Raw genomic sequence first — 22,710 nt, 5'->3', positions numbered from 1 at the left:
ACAAAGTTACTTGAATAATAAGATTTGTGTTAGCATGCATTTTCTGAAGTGCAACTGTTGGTGTGTATGAAGGAGAGAAATTGATGGGCCAGAGGCAGCAGCATTAAAGAGGTTTGCATACCTCTCAACCTCTTAATCTGGATAAAGCCTGAATTAAAGGAAGAACAAAGTCTCAAAAATAGTTACATATTTTAAATGCTGTTCTTATAAAATGACATACTAGCTTAAATAACACGATTTGTGTTAACATGAATTTTCTGACGGAAATAAACTCTGTATGTCATTATATACTGACTTCAATCCACAATGACTGGCAATAAACCACACATTTAGGAATATGGGACCAAACAATAAAGTAAATATCTAGATACTTTTTTAAAAACTATATATTTTGGATGTAAAATGCTTCCTCCAACACCATTTACATATACCACAGCAGCTTTGAAACATTAGGCAGAGAAACTACTTAACATCAAAAATATAAAAAAAAATATAGTAATATAAAAATAAATAAGTAAAACAACAATTTCACAAACAGTCCATTCTCTAAGCACAATAGTGCCCTCCACCCTACCAGGGGTGCTGACGCCCTCCGCCTGTGGAGTCGGGCCTCAGAACACCCCTAGCCAGGCATTATCACAATAGCACACAACCTATTGGGGATTATTGCTTGCAAAATATATATATAGATATATATATATATATATATATATATACATATATATATATATATATATATATATATATATATATATATCTGCCATACTTTATATACATTTACTTTATGGTACCCAGCTTCTAAGATGTATACCTTCACAACTGGCATGTGCTTTCTACATGATCTGCTGGGCATACTTATATTACTGTAATTTAACTATCCACTAAAAGAGCTATCTACGAATCTCAGTCTTAACTTCTACCTCTACAGAACAAGTACTGACATGTGTCATCCTGCCATTTTGTGAATAATATCAGGCTTATTCTCCATAGTCAAAGCTACTGTTAACACAGTGTCCATTCCCTATATGCAATCTCAGAGTTACAATTTTCTAACTATGAACAACAACCTAAGTGAAGATGTTATCATACATGGCCATTATGAAACGCTGTGGAGATTTCATACTTTAGTATTACAGTTTGGTAAAATACCAACTCCAAAGCTCAACGCTAGCTGTGAAAGCATATTATTGAGACCCTGCCTATACTTCACATTGGCTTGTTCTATGTGTTAAACGTGTAGATGTGAAAGTCTTCATTTTTATCTTGTAGACTGTGGTGAATTAGGACTGTCACATTTATATGTACAGTTTACAAAGCATTCACACAAATGTGATACACAAATTATAACTTTAATTGTAATTATCACAGAAGTCATGGCTTAGACTTTGCAAACCAAGCATTTTCAAAGCAGCAGTAATGATCACATGATTCAATCAGAAGTTTAAGAGACCTAGAAGCATGGCCCAACCTACTAACTTCTATTTTTTTTTTTCTCATTTCAGTTCAGCAGTGTCTACTGGAATTTCAATATTCTCCTTTGTGAGTTCTGAATTCCCCCAGAAATGTGAGTCTTGAAAAGTAAGAGTAGATTGTGAAACTTTCAGTTACACCTTAAAAGCCCACCTGTATCCTCACTGCCTGTATGTGCTAACTATGAGATTGGTACACTGCAGAGAAAAGGTGTTACTCTAACATCTAGCAACTTCAGAGTTAGTATCTACATCATTATTATCTCACTTACAATTGTTCACTAGTCCAGGCATTTCACTTGCTGTCCTCAAACACATAACAGGAACTACAGCATTAAAAGTTAATGCTTCAGCTTCCTGATACATCCAGTTTTTTTTTTCTTTTGGAAGTCAATGACCGTGTGTTGGAAAATATTTGGGGTTAAGATCTATTTCCACCTTACTCCTGTAAAGGTATGTCAAACAGGACTAATAACCATTTGAAGTTTCTTTTGTTGATTCAGAAAACCACATGGCTGAGATCTCTGAAACAGAGATGCTTGTTCAGTACTGAAAACTACAGTTGGCAGATGTGTAAGCACAGTGATAATGGCAGCCTGTACAAGACCTAAGCAAAATTCCCAGCAATCCCTGCCAGATGGACCCAGCTGAGAAGGCTGCTGCCCTTACCTCTAACTTTTACCAGCACATAAACAGCTGTACTGAGCACCATCAGTATGGTATAGAGTAGGGGTCAGCACCCTGCGGCTCTGGAGCTGCATGTGGCTCTTCCACCCCTCTGCAGTTGCTCCCTATAGCTTTGAAAAATAATGGCCACTCTACCGCACAACACACACACACACACACACACACACACACACACACACACACACACACACACACACACACACACACACACAAACATTGAGACTGATTGAACAACGGACTTTAAATATTGCTCTTAGAAACTTAGAAAACTTCCTAGAATAACACGGTTTCTGTTGCCATGCATTCCACACACACTGAGAGTGATCAAACAGTGTCCTCGCAGCAGCATCTTCTCAAAGGTTTCCATACCTCTCAAAGTCTTACCACAAGAAATCTGGACAGAGTCAAAAATAAAGAGAAACAAAAGAACAAAAATAAGGACAGACTTTAAATATTGCTCTTATAAACTAGAATAACATAGTTTCTGTTAACATGCATTTTACACACACACACACACACACACACACACACACACACACACACACACACACACACACACACACACACACACACACAGTTACCTCTCAACTGTACAGATTTTCGCAGAATGTCCTCACTTTTAGCTCATATTTTTGGTCTGTTTCTCATAAAATTGTGGTTTTCTGATAAATCATTGAGGGCTGAAGTTAGAAAAAATAGACAGACATTTGAGTTTCATTCATGCTAATGCAAAATCTGTTCTTCTATTAACGTTCTAATTTTGTAAGAGCAATATTTAAAAAGTGTCCCTATTTTTGGGCCTTTGTGCCCCATTATTTATGGCTTTGTCCAGATTTATTGTTCTAAGACATTGAGATATCTCTCTCTCACACACACACACACACACACACACACACACACACACACACACACACACACACACTGAGAGTGATCGAGCAATCCCAACAATGGAACAAAAATAGGGTCGGATTTTAAATATTGCTCTTATAAACTTAGTTATTTTATATTTAGTATAATAACTATATATAAAACTTTATACGCTGTGCTATCTTCATTTTATGGGTCAAATAGGTTTTGTGGCACCCAATGAATTTTATTTGGTGGGAGAGTGGCCAAAAATGGCTATTTTGATAGTGAAGGTTGCAGCCCCTGGTATAGAGGGATAATGACCTGAACTGAACCCAGGTGACCTGTATTTTACTAGTAGCATGGGTATGTGAGGTGTTTAACGAAGGATGGATGTGCCCACCCTGGAGGGGGGGTAGAGGGGAGGAAGGTATGTGTGAGGCACACTAAGCAGTTTGATTTCCGTGGTAAAGACCAAGGAAAGAACCATAAATGTGCCAGTGTGTGAGGCACCCTGCTTGCCTTAGCCCATTATGAAAGTGGGGACAGTTCAGACCTCAACACCTTTTGTACATCCTAACCTCTGGAAATGTTGTTTGGTACATAAAAGAGGTAGAATTAGGAAAATATGCCATGTCAACAGTATGACGTTGTGCAGAGATGTTTGAATCTCCTTGCTGGTCCTAACCTTAACCTTAATAATACGTATGTCTGTGGGGTGTCAGGAGGGGTAGAAAAGCTAACCATTTGAAATGTTGGACTCAACTACACTGAGTCGTAAAATGCAAAGATGGAATGGTCAAAAGATCGGACTTGTGTGTTCTAAGTCTGAGATGCCAAAGTAAGGCAATCACCACACTTTGGAGCTTGTGTATTTAAGTCTAGGGGGCTTGCCCTGCACATGGGTGGGTGCCGGGGGGGGGGGCTTACCCCCAAAGAAATTTTAAAAAGTAGACTAATTTTTCAGATTCGCTCATCTCTGGGATTTCTGTCTTTTTGTTTGGCTTTTTGCCATTCAGCATTTCGACTGCTGACATTTCAATAGGGAGCCTTAGAAACATTCAGCAAATGAGGAGAGGCAAAGTATTCAGCTGATGGTCAGTTGTGTTTGAGGAAAACAAGAAACAAACATAATTAGCTAACTAACTAACCAACCAACTAAATAAATATCTGCATAGTAAAGCATGTACCCATCTCCTGTAAATATAGTAGTAAATTTAGGATTAAAGATCTCTGTTGGAACTCACATAATAATAAATGGTATAACCAAAGAAGGAAACTAATAAAAAGTTGTACAAAATCCCCATCCCCTTATCTGAAGACCACACTGAAATACACCATCAAGGGGCCTCCACTGAAAACAGGCAACCCCTGCCCAGTCAGGCTTTCCTGATAATCAAATTTAAATTTAATATCATTACTCGAAGATGTAAAGCAGAGTGCAAACTTAAGAGCACTACAGCTTTTAAAGTAAACTACAGTTATTTCTTCAGACATGTCAGGAAATTACGGAATAATGAATAACAGTGCACTAAGTTCATCAATAATAATATCACATATTCTAATCACAAGGATGTAAACAGTATATCAGAAGGAGAATTTAGTGCTAACTTTACCAAACATACTTTCATTTTCCCCTACTATCCTGAAAATGTAATATCTTCTGAAATTACCTTATAACTAGTCTTAGAATCTCTGAAAAAGGTTAAAAAATAATACTTTTATGGAATCAAATAGCATGCCAGGTGGCATTTTTATTCATGCCAAGTATGCCCTATCTGTGCCTCTACATAAAGTGTTCATCCTCAGTCTGTACACATGGTTTGCAAATGATGCCTGAAAAGCAACCTCCGTGACTCTCCTACGCAAGGATACCCCCCCCATAGGTAAAAAAAAGCCCATCAGCCTCACGCATCTTTTATGCAAAGCCATGGAACATAGAGCAGAACTAATTTAAACAGAAATAGGCAACTTAACTGCCCTACAATCCAATCAGTTCAGTTTTGTAAGGGACAGGTCCCATCTCCTCAACAAGTAAGCTTCTTTGAAAAGGTTACAGAGGTTGTAGACAGTGGTCACTCAATGCTCTCTGCTTACTCTGACTTGGCAAAGATGTTTGAGACTATTCCCACAGGTGGTATTACAGAAACTTAGTCCATTTAAGGTAAACCTCTACACTATCTGCTAGATTGAAAATTGGCTATGCAACAGATCCCAGATTGTGAAAGTTGCTGACACCTTGCCTGAATATAAAACTGTAAGTAGCTACTTTTTAAAATTTCTTTGGGGGTAAGCCCCCCCCCCCCCGCACCCACCCATGTGCAGGGCAAGCCCCCCTAGACTTAAATACACAAGCTCCAAAGTGTGGTGATTGCCTTACTTTGGCATCTTAGACTTAGTAACTTATAAACAAAGACATTGGCAACTTTCAAACACTGGACCCCACCCAGTTTGGGTTTGTGAATTGCCGATCTTGTCTCCTGAACCTGATTGACTTCCTTGAATCAGTCTCCAGAGCCATGGACAAGGGTAAGGTGGTCCACACAGTCTATCTAGACCTTGCCAAGGCCTTTGACACCATTCCCCACTCTGGAATCATAGATAAACTTACTAAGTTGGGCATTAATCCCTATGTCACCCAGTGGGTTGTTAAATGGCTTACTGATAGAACCCACACTGTAAAAGTAGCCGACTCCAAATCCAGCTCCAGACAAGTGACAAGTGGAGTACCTCAGGGTTCAATCCTGGGGCCGCTCTTGTTTGGCATCTACTTCTCTGAAGTACAGGTCAACACTAAGGGACTCTGGCTAACAAAGTTTGCAGATGACTGCAAACTGGGAGCCATTATTGAATCCCCAAATGATGTGGATACTCTACAAAAGGGCCTTACAGAAACAGATGCTTGGTGCCAGAGCCATGGGCTCAAGCTCAATGCCAAGAAATGTATTGTTATCCCCTTTGGGAAAAAACATGTATCCATGAATTACCATATAGGTGGCAGTACACTAAACACAGAAAGTGTGATAAGAGACTTAAGGAAACAGGTGGACAGTGGTCTCACCTTCGATAACCACATCGCCACAACAGTCAGGAAATCCTTCTATGTGGTACACCTCATCACGAAGGGCTTTTCATCCAGAAAAAAGGAGGTCATTGTCCCACTGTACTCATCCCTTATTAGACCCATTATAGAATACAATGCCCCATTTGGTATGTACCTCTCAAGACATCTGCAACAACTGGAAAGGCCTCAGAAATACCTCACTAAAAGAATCACAGGCCTAAAGCAGATGCCCTACGCTGACCGCCTTAAAAAACTCCAGCTATACTCTGTCGCATATCATCTACACAGAGGCGATCTCTGCTTGACATACAAGGCCATGTCAAACCCAGAGCTGTTGGACATGCTACACTTAAAGAAATCCCAATCCCTCAGAGCTACACTCTCCAGGGATCTAAACCTTGTCATCACAATAAACAAAACATGCTGGAGGGATAGGTTCCTGACCCAGAGACTCCCCAGACTCTGGAATAGATTGCCCATACATGTCAAGCAGAGTGCCTCTTTGGACCTCTTCAAGAGGAACCTTGACGATTGGATGGGAGAAAGGAAATTTACCCCAGGGATCACGTCAGTCGCCCTGCTAGACAGGAGTCCAGGAAAGTAAATAATGTGGGAAGAAATAGCCAGGGAATTGTTATGGCTAGGCTTGTATAGGCCCTAGGGCTGATAGCCTAGTACCAACCTATGAACCTATGAACCACAGGGATTAATTGTGGGTCCTCTCCTGTTTAGATTTTATTTTGCAGACATCCAATCCAATATCCCCAAATTTTGCTTGACCAAAACTTTTAATGACAGATTGCTGGGCCCAGTTATACTTTATTCAAGGATGCCACACTGCTCCAACAAAGGTCAGAGTATGTGCATACCTGATGTATTGAAAACAGTCGCAAGTTAAATGCAAAATAAATTGCAGCAAAGCAGCATTCAGCACAAACACTGCTCCCGCCCAATATGTTATAAATGGTACTCCTCTTCAAACAAGTATGGCCATAAGAGATGTAGGTACAGATGTGAAGAACTCTCTCTCTTATTTGATCATCATATTTCTACAGCAGTCCTGAAATACTTCTGTTTGCTCCAGTTACTTTTCTAGTGACTATATTCAAAATTCATAAAAAGTCTTACTGTTATACTTTTCCTTTTTCAGACCCATCATTCAAAAAAGGGCCCATTTGGTATGTAAAAATCCAGCATATTGTTCAGTTTGAAGTATCCCTACATTTTTTAACCAAGAAAGTTAAAGACCTTAAATCCATCAACAATCCTGACAGGTTTGCACAACTCTTCTTACATTCATTAGCCTACAAGCTGTTGCATGGCTATCTGTGCCTTGTTTTTCAAGCGATGAAAAACCCAGTCCTATTTAACCTCCTATTTCTTCTTAAAGCCAATGCCTTTACAAACAGTGACTGTACAGTTATCTGTACTAAGGACCTAAATCTAGCCCTAACAAATAATTAAGACTCACTGGAGAGACAGGTTCCTAACCCAGTTTAGAAAATGTGCAAACTGTACATCAGTACCTTGACTGGAGAACAAGCATTTTCCAGCAGGGTATTAATGTACAAGCAATGCCTGCTGAGAAGAATGAGTCTGCCACTTCATGGCAGCATCTCAAGCCGCTGTGGAGCTCGGACTGAGAAAACGGAACGGACGCCATTATTTTATGCTCACTAAGCAGCTCTTTTGCTGTTTAGCAAGTGTAAAGTGAGAGGGATGTGACTGAATTCATGTATGTAAGCAGAGGAGACTGTGTGTGAGAGAGAGAGAGAGAGAGATCGATAGAGAGTGAACTTGTGCGAGTGAATGCATGTATGAAAGCAGAGAGACATTGTGTGTGTGTGTGTGTGTGTGTGTGTGTGTGTGTGTGTGTGTGTGTGTGTGTGTGTGTGTGTGTGTGTGTGTATGTGTGTGTGTGTGTGTGTGTGTGTGTGTGTGAGAGAGAGAGAGACAGAGAGAGATCAGAGAGTGATAGAAAAACGAGAATGATGTGTAACTGAATGCATGTATATAAGCAGAGGAGACTGTGTGTGTGAGAGAGAGATAGACAGGGAGACAGAGTGAGACCGATCTTGTGTGAGTGAATGTGTGTATAAAAGAAGAGGAGACTGTGTCTGTATATGTGTGCATGTAAAAGCAGAAGAGACTGTGTATGTGTGAATGGGAGAGAGAATGGGCTGTATGCAAAATTGTTGTGTTTCACTTATTATTTTTTTAGCACTATTATTTTTTTATATTTGTTTGATGTAAAATGCTTCCTCCAACACCATTAACAGACTACATCAAGTATGAAACTTTAGGTGGAGGAACTATTTTACATCAAAAATATATTAACAAAATAAAATAGTACTTAAAAAATACATAAGTAAGTAAAATGCAACAATTTTACAGAGAGCCCATTGTCTAAGCACAATGATGCCCTCCAGGGTGTGTCTTAATGTATAATTAATGGCCTTCCAGGTGGCGGGCCTCACAACACCCCTGGGTGGGCATTAATTACACAATAACACACACACCCTGTTGGACATTATTGCTTGTATATTTCAAGCTGTGGAATATGTTACTATTACAAGTCAATCAAAGTCCAACTTTAGCTTTAAGTCTAGTTTGGGTGACTGGATGGAGGGACTCAAATTTACGCCGGTGTTATCATGCACAGCCTTACACAATTTAGGAAGGTGAGCAACATTAAGTGATTGAAAAGGGTGGCAAGAAATTTGAAATGTATCTGCTTAAAGGTGCATATAACGAAGCATGCTATGGTTCCTGGGATATCTTGCCTAGTACTGCTGTTATGTCCCTGTGTTCCATTGGTAAAAGTTCAGATTTTCATAACTAAAGTGATTACTGAAGTAATTAATGCAATTTTTGCTGTTCAAATTATAGACGGTAGCAATGTTTGCTGATAAACCTTGCTGTTACGAATTCTCCTGTAAGACTGCGGAAGTGGGAATTTTTATTTGGAACATTGATAAGAGTTTATCATTAACTGAATCTCTTGTCAAATTTCTATTACAGCAAAATATAACCACTGCAGGATTTGGAAAGCTATACTCACAAAACACAATTTCTGCACATTCTGCCTCCAACAGGACATGAAAAGCAATAATATGCATGGATCACTGCAAAACCGATTGCCCACACTACCGAGTACAGACATCCTGAATAACATGCTCGGTGAATATACTTACTGTGCTCTGGTGAAAAGCCAGTGAGACTATTGCCAGTCCAACAACTGTGGCAGTAAGGTTTCTCTCCTGATGATATACAGAAGATTCCTTATGATAACCTAAACAGACCAACATTTTGTAGCTTTCATGGAAAAACATTGAATAGCTACCATGGAATGCCATATCATTTAGAAGAATAACTATGTTGTCAGTTAAATTTATAAAGGTTTATTTCCTATCACATTATCTTTCTGGACTATGAATTTGATTATAGAAACCTGGTTCCAAACTGAACAAAGAAAAGATGATTTTTAGGATATTTAAGATTTCTGTATCACATGCTGTGCTACCCTAATAGTAAATTGCAACACTATTATGATTTAGTAAGGCAGTCACATGGTGGGGTACTCCAATCCCATAAATATCCAAGCATGCTACCCACAGCAAAGACTGACAATCTGAAGAAATAAAAAAACAGTAATTAAGTGAGGCATGGTCTTCTGTGATAGTAAAGGTATGGAGCTGCCATTGAGGTCGGAATCCAATATTTGAATTAAATCCTTAAATCTTTAAACCCTGGTGACACGTCTAGGTTCTTTTTCAGTATCATCCCTGTGGTATCACTTGAAATATAATACTGCTTGCTGATATTTATATTAACAATTCCAAAAACACACTATATAACAGCTACTGAATGATTTAATCTCAAAGCTTATATGATATCCAACACATTCACAATGAAACATGACCTGTGTCTAGTGCAGCTAAACAGATATTAAAGGCTGTTCATATTCTATTTGCTTATATTTGCATTGCCATAATTTACAGATTTCTTTAAATATCTCAAGAAGCAAGTGATACAAAGAAATTGCTTATCCCTATAAAAAAGTAAACAACTGGATAACCAAAATACTGTTGACAGTATGTCTGTAGCATGAGTAGCTACTGAGATACATTCAATTATTTCCATAAAAGTTATGAAATTAATAGTTACTGTTTGTTTTGACTTCAAAATCCAGTCTAAGACCTGCACTTTAATAAATGCAATGAATGACTGCAAATCTTAGTGTGTGCTGTTTACACTTCTTTAGTATTACTTAATAAGGTTTTAGAACTATAGAGATGTGCACAGACTATGAGGACAAAACTTATTTTTTATAAAAGCCTCAGGTTGCAACCAGTAGAAGAGTTCCAGTGCAGCGAATGAGTCACTATAATAAATGACCATTTTAAGAAAAAGTTTCTTCTTACATGATTTAAGCAATATAATGTTTGTAATGCAAATATTACATACAAACACATAAAGGGAAAACAGTGTGCTTTGTATTCTGTGAATCTTTAGTAGCTGAGCTCTGTAAATAACAGAACAAAAGTTTACCTAATTCACAATTATTTAAAATATGCATTATAGTTTATTTCATGTGGATACACATTGTTATTCTTACCAGTAAATACATCTAAACAAAAGAGTAAATATTGGCAAATTTATTCTTATGTGTTCTTTCCTTGCATAGTTTCTGTATGAAGAAATCATCAGCTTCAAAGAATAATCAATTATTTCAACTTTACCTCTAAAACTGAATGCATGCCTTATACAAATTAAGTACTCCATAGCCAGCAATATCACTGCGACATTTTATTATATCTGTAGCACATTCAGCATACTATAATACTGAACCTTCAAAAACACGTATTGCAGTAACCATACATTTAGATGATTAACAGTAAGTATATTTCTTAAATAATATTTGACTTATATTTTCAATTTTCATATATATATATATATATATATATATATATATATATATATATATATGTATACACACACACACACACACACACACACACGCACAAATATATATAGATATAGATAGAGATATATGGGTGTACTGATTTAAAACAAAACCCAAATACTGACATTCACAAACTCAACTACAAAATGTTGACTTTGCAAATATTGCCACACTACTATGCATGTGCCATGCAACAATCTCTGTACATGCAAAACGTACATTAGAATAATTGAAATAAAACATTGTTTTTTTGTAGGAGGCAAGTACCACAGTACCCCCCCTCTAATTATATGCACTAATGTTGAGATTGCAAAATGTCTATGCAAGTGGATATTTCCCTACCCAAGAATTGTGTGACCATTTCCTTTTTTTATCAAGAAATAAAAATTAAAAAAACAGACTATGTTATTCTGGACCGCAAATGCTGAAACAGTAAAAATGATTATGAAAATAATAAATCTGAAAGCTGCAGTTCATCAGGACAATTGAGCAAGTATATATCTTGAATTACACTAAAAAAAAACATTTACATTTCTAAGCCCAGGTTTCAGCTTTTCTGATGATTACTGTTCACTACTACTGTCTGGAAGTATAATCCTTGTATAATTCCTGTTTTTCCTGCTCAACACATTTATTTTATGACACTTTCATGCTGCCATTAAAGGTAATTAAGGTAATTAATTAATTCATTTATTTAAACACAACAGCATTTTGCAAACAAATCAACACCAATGACTTAGGTAGAAAAATGTATTAAAGGAGCCTCTGAGTAACCAACATCAAAGCAGCTTCTGTTTGCCTTTGTACATCTGACGTGTTGTGATTTTTTTTTCTGTAAAACTTGTATTGCAAAATCAATCCATCTTAAAAGGTGATATTGTCATATTTGTTCATTCATTATTCATTTGTCCATTCATTCATTCTCCTTCTCTTTAACTGACTTATTCAGTTAAGGGCTACTTAGGAGCCAAAATATATCCCAGCAATCTCTGGCACAAAGCAATAGGAACTAATTCTGGATGTGATTCCAGTCCATTTCAGGATGCACACAGCTACTGACTTTCACAATCTAGGCAATTTCAGGGTGCAACACTTCAACCATGGCACATATTTCTGAGCTATAAAGAAACCAATCCTTACAGAGAAATCCAGCATAGATATGAAGATACCATACAGTCTCGACACAGAAGGCATCCAAGCCAAGAAATGAACCACTGCTATGAAACAGCAGTGCTAGCTATTATGCCATTATATCACCATACTTTTAGTTAGCACTTTTAGTTGGCTTTTACTTATGTAATTTCCCTCACATAATGATACTCTATTACACATTTTCATTAGCTCACAAATAATGCAACTAAAAAAATAAGACCTTAACTTTGTGCCATACGAGAATCAAGTCGCCTTTACAGTTTAAATCAGAATTTATATGGTCTCACAACAACGCAGCCCTTAGAAATAAAGTAACCCATTTTTGAAAGTATACTTCAAATAATACAGCGAGCAGGGTTTGCAGCTCTGCATATATCATATCATTGTTGTTGCATATATGCAATAGCGACATTTAAAGATTTACAGTAATATCCCTCTTTTTGCAGGATTGTACTACAAAAGAGTAATTCAGTCTAATAAAAATGTAATTAAAATAATAACTTAAAATTTAAAGTAACTTTTTTAGAATAATTACTAGTTTATTAATAGGTATTAGTGTGGTGCTGATGGTGAGCAAAATGTTCATATCAATCCATAAGTGAGCTAACAAACCATAACACTTTCATAGGTACTTACTGGACTGTTGATATGTGAGGATCTTCTGAAGCCTTAACATGTATTCCAAAGAAGTTTATAGCCTTAGTATTATAAGTACTAATAACCCAGAGTCTTGACATTTACATTGAGCCGCTATCCAGAAGGAGCAATGGTGCTAAATGAAGGTGAATTTGTGGTTTCCCATTGACCCAGATTACCCTTGAACAAAATAAATTATATACTTGGATTTACTTTGGATATACTTACTAATGAACTGTGTAATGAAGAAGGACTTTCTTACAATAGTGGATACATGGGGATTGAAGGACAGTTCATTGTCTACGTAGGATCTCAGGTTCCTAATTTCTGGATCAGTTTTCAGGATTGTGTTGCTAATGTAATATTTGCAGGAGCATCATGCTTGTTGAAGAATATTAATATATTATTATTTGAAATACATAAAACCAGTTATTTGTTTGTAAAAGGCTATCTTGGAGGATCTTGGTATCTTCTGGAGAGTTCATAATGGCTCTAAGTTTGCAGTGATCTGCAAAATTAGTCAGCCATAAGCCCTTAACATTAGCTTTGACTTCCAAGAAGTAAACGCCAAAGAGGAGCGGCTTGAGAACTGAACTCTAGGGTACAACACTAGTGACTGATCTTTTGGAGGGGGTAGAGCCACTCACCCTAATTTCCTGGATTTCATTAGTGAGTCAGCTTGCTGTCCATCAATGTGCATAGGGATTTACATTTAGCTTTGTGAGTTTTCAACTATACACTCTACTTGATTGCGGGACAGTGTTGAATGCTTTTATGAGGTCTAGATATACAGTGTGCACCAGTTTTCCCCTCATCCATTGCATCAGTAACCTACTCAAAGAAGTCAACCTGGTTAAGTGGACAAGATCTGCCCCTGACAAAGCGGAAATGGCTCAGGTTAAGAGTCTGTAGGCTGCATATGTCCTTATTTAATAATTACATAGTGATCTTTTCCATTGCCTTACAGGTGGACAGACTTATGGGTCTATAATTACCTGGATTGACTGATATCCTACCTTTTTGTAAGAGTATAACTGTCCTCTATTTGTCCAATATAAAGCCTGTTTAGAGTTTGATACTGAGTAGCCTCTATGGTGGTGGTGGTGGGGGGGGGTGGAAAGTCCTGCTTCAGGCTAGCCAGCAGGCATTCTGTTATGTAATCCAGTCCCATAGAAGCAATGTTTTTTTGCCTTTGTCAGTGCTTTAAGGACCTGCTCAAGGTAGGTAAATGCCAATATGAGATCTGGGAATCTGAGTTCAGTGGGGGGTGAAATTATAGCTAAATGCATTGACTAGGAGATTATCTATTTCCTCTGGTTAGAATATGTGATATCATTTACTATTAGTACTGAGCAGTGCTGGGCATTTTTTCTGAGGTTTTTAACAAAGTTAAAGAAGGCTTTCTGATTATTTTTGTCTTTGCCTGGGGTGGCTAGTTTCATCTCCTATCTAGCTTTGGTTTATTTAACAAAGGACTAGAGGTCCTTGTTGAGTTTATCAAGAGCAGTTTTGGTAACTATAAAGTTGCATTTATTTTTACAGGCAAACAGCCTTTTTAAGTTGTTCTAAAGCCTGTTTATATTATTCAACTACAGAGGTTTATTTTTAAATTTGGCATTGCATTTCCTTTGGAGGGGACAGACATATCAATGCAGCTATTTAGAAGTGCACAGGATTTGGCTGTAAATTATTTTATATATGCAGAGGGATCATCAGGTAGGAAGAGGATTTTGAATTTAGCCAGGCCTTTACTCAGTTTTATTAGACTAACTTTAGTATATTCTCTGAATATCATGTTATTGGAGGATGCTTCCAGCTTCAGTCATCTGGTAATTGTGATTGAGTTATGGTAATTATGATTGAATAGTGGTTTGATTTGACTATGGAGGAAGTTACAACTGGTGAGCAACACAGATGTCCCAACCAGTTGAGAACCAATTGTAGGATTTTGTCACCCCCTTGTTGGGGTACAGACTAAATGGTCTTTTGTTTCAATTGTGATATTCTTAGTGAAGGTAAGGTTCTGCTCATGGCTAGGTTCATACATGCCTCAGACACATACTCTGAAAGCTCCATCATATCTCTTTTCATATAGTCCAGAGAGGTAATTCTGAAGTCATTTATTCCCATGTGTACTGTGGCTTGTGCCATACATGTCCTTGTGGTGCAAAGACTCGATTGTATGCATAATTTGGTGATTCCTGGCTCCTGATAGGCAGCAGATTATAATCCTCTTCTTCCTCAGCATGGTGACTTACAAATGAGTGTGTCTAACTATAGAGTTAACTATGACTAGAACATTGGATTTTCTGGGGATGTGTTGCGGTTTGCCTTGTGGGATTTTGAGATAAGACACACCGAGTTATAGACGTATGTTTCTTGATGGATGCTGCCTGAGTTGACTGCCTGCAGAGTTATTTAGGATACTAGTTTTTATAAGTTACATTTAGGAAACCTTTGTGCTTTATGCAAGTTACTATTATGAGCCTCAGCAGATGTACTGTAGGTCTGTATAGTTGGTCTGAAGTGTGTGTGACAGGGGTAGTGTGGTGTTGTGTGTTACTGTAAACCTGTTTGGTATATGCAGTGGCTCTGTGTGACAGCTTTGCCTACAATAACATGGCGTAACACAGCATACTTCCATCTCTCACAGTCTGTATCAGTTTGTTTAAATATTAGATGGTTATCAGTAGATATGAGACAATTGCTACATCATCTTAGAATGCCCATTTCAACCAAGATAGCTACAAAGAAAGTTGAAACTGCAGCTCCATGGTCCCAGAAGTTTAATAATACGAGTTGCAGGCAGAGTGAAACCAATGGGGTTGGAGCTGAATTACAGGAGGGCTATCTGTATACAACAAACAGTATAAATCAACACACGCATAGAGAAATGCACATCATAGTCCAAAGCAGTGGCTCTTTGTGGAACTACAGGCTATTTTGAACACTAGGAATTTATAAATAAATGAATTTAGTGGTCTCTACAGGGAATGCTTTAACATCACTGCATGATGTACAGTGTCATGCAAATGTGAAAGACTTATACAGGCAGACAATTGAAAAAATTCAAATAACCCTCTGGTCAATAGAAGAATAGTACATTCTCATTTTATTTTAGCAATGACAAGCTCAGAAATTACTTGGTTCCTCTCTACTCCCACTAGAGTGTAAAATACAACCTTCCCAAACTATAGGTCTCAAAAATAGCCAAAATTAATTGCAGATCTTTCAAGTTTATAGTGCAACACTGCAGTATAAGTGCAAGATAAATTGCAAAAACTACTTATCACAGCTGTTTTTAGGCTGATAGTTTCATCAAATTAAAGTATATCCAATGGCAAATTTGCCAAACATTGAATAGTTCTGAATGAATGAGCCAAGCCAGTGTGACTAACTTATATAAGCACAGAAATTAAAAAAAAAGTTCAAACAGAACATTGGCCTATAGCAGAACAACACATACTTAGTCTGTATTAACAATCACAAACACAGCAGTGACTTGGTTCATTTCTACTCCCACAACACAATAAAAAACAAAAGCTTTCTTAAATACAGGTCACACAAATAGTCATCTATTACTGTAGATCTAGCAATGTTATAGGGTAAAATGCAAATTAAATCCAAAGAAAATGCAATAAGTTTTAAGATGCTTTCTGACTGATAGTTTCATCAAACAAAAACAAATGCATTATAAAGTTAGAGCAGTCAAAATGCATGCTACTTTAAGTCTTCAGGAAATCGTGTTTATATATTGTACAAATAAAAGATAAATTCGGACATTTTTTTGTGGAGCTTTTGTTTTTACTTCCCATGAGTAAGAGGTCTGCATTCTCAGCAATGAAATAAAACTGATATTGTAACTTTACAGCAGTCTAATAGTGGTCCATTGTTGCTGCTTTCTGAGCAACAGATTCAAAAATATTCTCTAGCACGTCTGTTTTTGGTTTACTATATTTTTTATAAACCTCACGAAAAGTGGAATACAATCCATGTATGCAGAGACTGTGTATATCATGTTTTCATATCTCTAGCAATATAGGGGCACTTGGTAAAAGGCTATGCTTTCCTACATTTGTTTTTGCACCATTGTGGATGAAAAGAAGGAAAGTCCTCCCACTGAAAATGTTAAATATATCTGAGACCATGAACAGAAATCATGACCAAGAATGTTAAGAATATCAATGGATATAAAATCTGAATATGCATAGAACTTGCTGGATGTTTTGGGAGGGGGTGTGGAGAAAGCATGCTATCTGGCTAATACACCTACTTCAATCTCTAATGAATACAGTACAGCTTTCCCATGTTTATTGACCTTACAACAAATCATATGCATGGATGAAACAAAATATTGTCTGCAGAGAAGGAAAGTGTGAAATATAGTTCAGTCCAAACAAATTCTTAATTTTTTATACATGTTTAATTCAGACAATGCAGGCAAATTACATATGGCACTACAATTAAAACATACTTCTTACATATAAAAACACTAAAGCAACCAGCTGTCATATCTGAGTAAAAGTAAGCCTCTAGTTGTTTTGAGGGTCAGAATTTGTCAGTGCTATTGTTGAGACAATAACCCTTTGGACAATCACACTACTAGAGCTTCATCCATAGATATGCAAAGGTATACATTCAGGAACTGCAAAGTAGAACTTGTATGTGTTTAGTTTCATAACAGGTTGTTATCCCATGATTAGCAAAGTTGTGCTTTCACCCAATGCATTTTTCTTTGGAATTGGTCAGTCATATTTAAGTCACAATTAACATTCATTTTTGTACAGACAAGTGCAGCTTTCAAGACAATGTATGAGACAAGATTCTATCCAGATCAAAGAATGAAGCCAGGTATGCAACATAACAACTTGAGTTAAGAGTAGATTGACATTTTGAAGACACAAACTAAACATCATCAACTTTTTACACATTCTTATTCTTGCCTAAGCTGTAATGCACACAAGCAGATCAAAAATGAGCATCTAAAATTCAGCCATCAATAACTGACATGTTAAGAAACAAACTGTACAAAAAGTAATGAGTTCACACAAGTCCAGGAGAGTTAAAAAAAAATAAATGAAGAAAAATACTTTATTCAAACTGTGTTATCTTAGCAGAGTGAATCAAGTGAAGCGGTTGTCAATGCTATGAAGAAGCTTACTCATGAAAGTCTTACGAATGTTTCCTCATGAACTAGCAACTTCTGTATAATAGCAGGGCTAAAACTTTTTTTTTCTTTTTGTATTTGTGCTGTCAGGTAACAACCTAATATTTGTTCAAATGCAATATTTATTAGCTAAATGGACAAAGTAATTTATACAATCATAGTCAAGTATTATTCTGCAATTAAATAGCTGCATGTCTCTAGTGTCACCATAGCATAAATACTTACTGAGAAATATAACAAGTGGCATACTTTAAGCATACCAGTTTTCAATGAAATGGGGAAAAATCTACTGATTACAGAATATATCATGGAACCATTCCTACAGGAATGGAAAATATGAAAGCTAAGCAATGAATATGTAGATTCACTGGGAAAACTTTTCTGAATACTATTACCACACAGATGGTGTTCAGCAGGCAGGAGATTGTAAGCAACCTTTCCCATTTCAATCAATGCCATAGCTTGCTACAACGAATATGAATCGAGGAAGACTAAGAAAGTGACAAACTTAGTGCCAAATGTTTGATTAGTATTAAGATGATAATTTATGTTGCCCAGTACTTATTTTCCTATCTAGTATATGATACATATCTTTCAAACTCATAGCACAAGAAATCTGGACAAAGCCAAAAATATTGGTGGGATAAAGGCACAAAAATAGGGACAGATTTTAAATATTGCTCTTATAAACATAGAATGTTGTTGGAATAAAAGGTGTTGTGTTAGCAAGCATTTTTTGAAGGACATAAGTCTGAAATTCAGACTGCTATTATTAGTGACTTAAATCCTCAATGATTTGCCAAAAAAAACACAAAATTTATGAGGATCAGACTAAAAATATGAGACAAAAATGTGGACATTCTGTGTTGAGAGATATGATATTATTATTTTCTGCTATCCTGGAAAAAGTTTCAGTCAGTTAGTAACAGCAGTCACAATGTCTGCAAAGGTATAACAGACAGACAAACAGTTTTTTGGGGTCTTAACATTTGGAAAGTAGTGGACAGAACACTGCATCTATCCTTGGCAGGCAAAGCTGAATCCTTAATCCTATATTGGATTTAAGAAAATAGCACAGAGGATTGAGGGAACACTGTGAACTGTTAACAACCTGCTACCTAGAAGCAAGTGTTCCATTACTCCAGCCTTCATTAGTGTATGACTCTGAGTAAGTCTCTTAATCAGACAGTGCAATGGGGAAATTGCATATCGGTCTGCCCGATGGTTATAGCTTCTTTGTCGTGGTAGTAATGAATTAATCTAGGGTGGACCCTATTTGCAGTAAGGGATGTTATACACCTATCGCAAGGATTTACAGTTAAAATACTTGCTCTCATAATAATTCTTAATTCTCTACTTTTATTTCTTAAATAAGTCACACATAACGTTTCAGAATGCGCCCATACAAGCACTGTAAATTAAACTTTAACACAGACGACCTAGTGTAGCAAAGACCACTCCCCCAGCAGTATAATACACGTCTTATTTACTGTTTTGTGTTGTTATTTAAATCACCTGAGCATACCTCTCAACCTCCAGATTAGAGAATCAGGACACAGAACCTTAGAATCAGGGGCACGTAATTAACATAAAATCTACATATTTAAATAAACATATTAATGGAACCGCCCACACATGTTTAGTTACTTCAACCCTCGATTTGCAGAATATTAAATCTTTTATGAGGAAAAGACCAAATATATGAGACATACATTAATCTGGCCACCGGACTTAATAAACAAATGTTTATATATATATATATATATATATATATATATATATATATTTTTTTTTAACATCAGTCTTCTACTCTATCTCTGTATGCATCATCAGTGGTTGCAGTGGTGCACATGATTGACATAACCAGCTAGCAACCAAGTAAAAAGTAACTGGTTAGGTTCATGCATGAGTATTATCTAACTGCTGTTGGGGGCATTTTAAGCCTAGCCAGTTACCCCATGTGAAAACCAAACCCTAGACTTTGTGTATGTAAACACCTTCGCCATTATGGCGGCTTCCCACCCTTCCCAACCTACACTCTCATTAACGGCTAACACACTAGGGACTCGATCAAACAATAAGCAACCTAAGAACTCAACTGAGCCTCAGATGCGCTTGTCCTGGTATTTACTTTTCGGTAAATTCGCGTGGCTGTTTTTGAATGCATGGTTATACAGAAATGCATAAATGTAGCGCATCCTGCTGAAGGTACAGCAACTACCTGCATTGTTTATTATAGTTCGGTATGAATTCGCCAAATGTAACAGCAAAGCCAATTACCGGGCTAAAATAGGGCCACGCATGGAAGCAGAGAAAACCACATGCTATAAACATTTATAAATCAAGCAATGCAGTAAAGAAGACAGTGCTTTCAGCGTTTAGGGAGTTGTTATAGTGACCTCTAGTGTTTTAGGTTTTTTCAAAGGCAGACAGCAAGCACTACAATAGAGACAGCAACAGGTCATAATGCCCGGTCTTGTTTTGAATTATGTATTAACTGAACTGAGAAAGAGATCACCTTTCTGAGGTACCCTCAACGCCTGGACATATCTCTCAACTGTACAGATTTTTGCAGAATGTCCAGATTGTTGCCTTATATTTTTGGTATGTTTCTCAATAAAATTGTGGGTTTCTGCCAAATCATCTGCAATTCATTGAGAACTGAATTCAGAAAATAACAAAATACATTTGAGATTCAGACTTCAACCCCGCTGAAAATACATGTTACTTCAAATCCTGTTATTCTATCAACTTAAGTTTGTAAGAGCAATATTTAAAACTGTCCCTATTTTGGGGCCTTTGTCCCCACATTCTTTAAGGATTTGTGCAGACTTGGTTGAGAGGTACGCCCCCAGCCCGCGCCAAACTAATACTATCATGGCTGGAACTATTCTGAATAGAAATGTGAACACAAATTTAAGGAAACCGATTTGCTTTTTTTCTCACTCATTGGTTCATTTTACACCGATAAAAGCCAAAAGCAATGAAGTGTGCATGCAATTAAAGGAATGGCAGCTAAGACTCTTTATGTGCTAGCAGTTATGAATGAAGTATCATTTCAATGCAGCTCAGAAGGGATCGTGGCATTCCATTCAACAGTGCAGATATTATGTGTGTAAATGGCGTAGACTTTGGTGCACTTGGCAATTCCTGATATTAAATGAATTAATCAGTTACTAAAAACCATGAACGTGTCCGTTTGAAAATGGACAGTTCAAATTTCATTAGAGCTTGTAAAAACAAGCAGACTAATGCTGCACATCCAGGGACCGGAGTTTTTATTGATGTCAAAACTAATATCAGTAATGCTTATGCAGTGAGATAACATATTTGTTTATTAATTTGTGGAGCTCAGACAAGGTTCCCACTGGCTGACGGATAACTATTACTTTAAGTCCATTGATAACGAAATCCACTGTCATGTGCTTCTTTTTCCTATAAGTTAATGGCAGTTATAGCTTGTTTTCGAGATGTTCATGTATTCTGAATACTTATTTATTTATATTTTAAATGTGTATGGTTCTTTCTGGTATTAATGAATTGTGTTCATCCCATACCTCGCAGCTATAACCGAAGAAAAGAATACCTGCTTTCTAAACAGAATGGATTCGAGTTTTGAATATTATGAACCGCTCTTAACAATTTTGTTCTAATCTAGACTTTTCTATGACCATTTCTTTCGGTACCCCCCCCCCCCCCCCCCACAAACGAAGTGTGCAGTTCTCAAAAGAAACCTTAGGTGCCATCAACTTTGGAGGAACTAATTCAACTCTTCTGCCTGAAGCCCAAGTCGCTTGTACACCATAACAAAACGAGAGAATGGGAAAACCAAACCAGTGCCAACCACACTTACATGTAAAAATCCCAATTAATGCCAGGAACTGTTCCATTATCTGCAAATATAGGTGATGTCTTTATAACACAAGTACATTCATAGAATTTAAAGCCGTGTCAAAAATGATTTTGATTTTAGTAAGAACATGTAATAGCACTGGGTAAGATTCAGTTCAGAACTATCAAAAACAACTTTCTCGGATGCTTTAGAAATATAGACAATATAAAGGAAGACGTCTTCTTTGTCTTTCCGAAGAATCTTTTGCAGAGGTACACAGCAGTCACACTAAGGATATTATACGGGAAGAACAACACTTACGGTGGTTCGCAGCTACTGCCAGCACAGCACCGGATTGGACCAGAAGCAGCATCAGCAGCAGAAATCTGCAGCAACCGCTGGATCTACTAGTGCGATCACAGTTAGTCCTTCCCATGGGACACTCCTGGCACATAGTTGCAACCACGCACCCACTCAAGTGTTGCCGTATTCCACAAACGAGTCTTTGGAATATTGCTGTCCCTTACGAGTTTCTCTGGTTCCCTTCAATCTGACCCTCTTCAGTTTATCCGCCAGCAAAATGTGGGAAGGCAAAGCAATATAAGTGGCGTCTACATCCAGACACGCCTCCTCCTCCCTCCATCTCTGCCAGACCCCCCCCCCCCCCCTTCAAAGACACGAGCTGCGCCGCGGAGCCCTCACATTATGATTGGCATGGGCACTATTGCTGGATGAGGGTCTGAAACTGGCAGGACAGAATTTCATCTGCAGCCTGCAGATGGTAAATTAACTCATTGCTAATACAATGTAGACTTCGCCAGCATCGGAACATATAGCAGCTACCCAGCAAAGGAATTTGGGTTTTATTGAACATTTCTGGGCAAAATATCT

General features: G+C 37.3%; 1 protein-coding gene across 1 annotated transcript in view; it reads right to left on the bottom strand.

Annotated features, from left to right (window-relative positions):
* Positions 1-22,427, bottom strand: part of LOC122796001 (contactin-associated protein-like 4) — an 858,360-nt gene extending 835,933 nt beyond the window's left edge. The window contains exon 1 of the mRNA XM_044064480.1: positions 22,141-22,427. Coding sequence (XP_043920415.1) covers positions 22,141-22,273 — 133 coding nt within the window. The 5' untranslated portion in view covers positions 22,274-22,427. The remainder of the gene's footprint in view (positions 1-22,140) is intronic.
* Positions 22,428-22,710: the final 283 nt, after the last annotated feature.

The sequence above is a fragment of the Protopterus annectens genome, chromosome 2.part2 (genome assembly GCF_019279795.1).
Source record: "Protopterus annectens isolate FY-2018-M chromosome 2.part2, PAN1.0, whole genome shotgun sequence".
NCBI classification, from domain to species: Eukaryota; Metazoa; Chordata; order Ceratodontiformes; family Protopteridae; genus Protopterus; species Protopterus annectens.
Note: the sequence above shows the minus strand (reverse complement) of the source record. Positions and strands in the feature narration are given on the sequence as shown.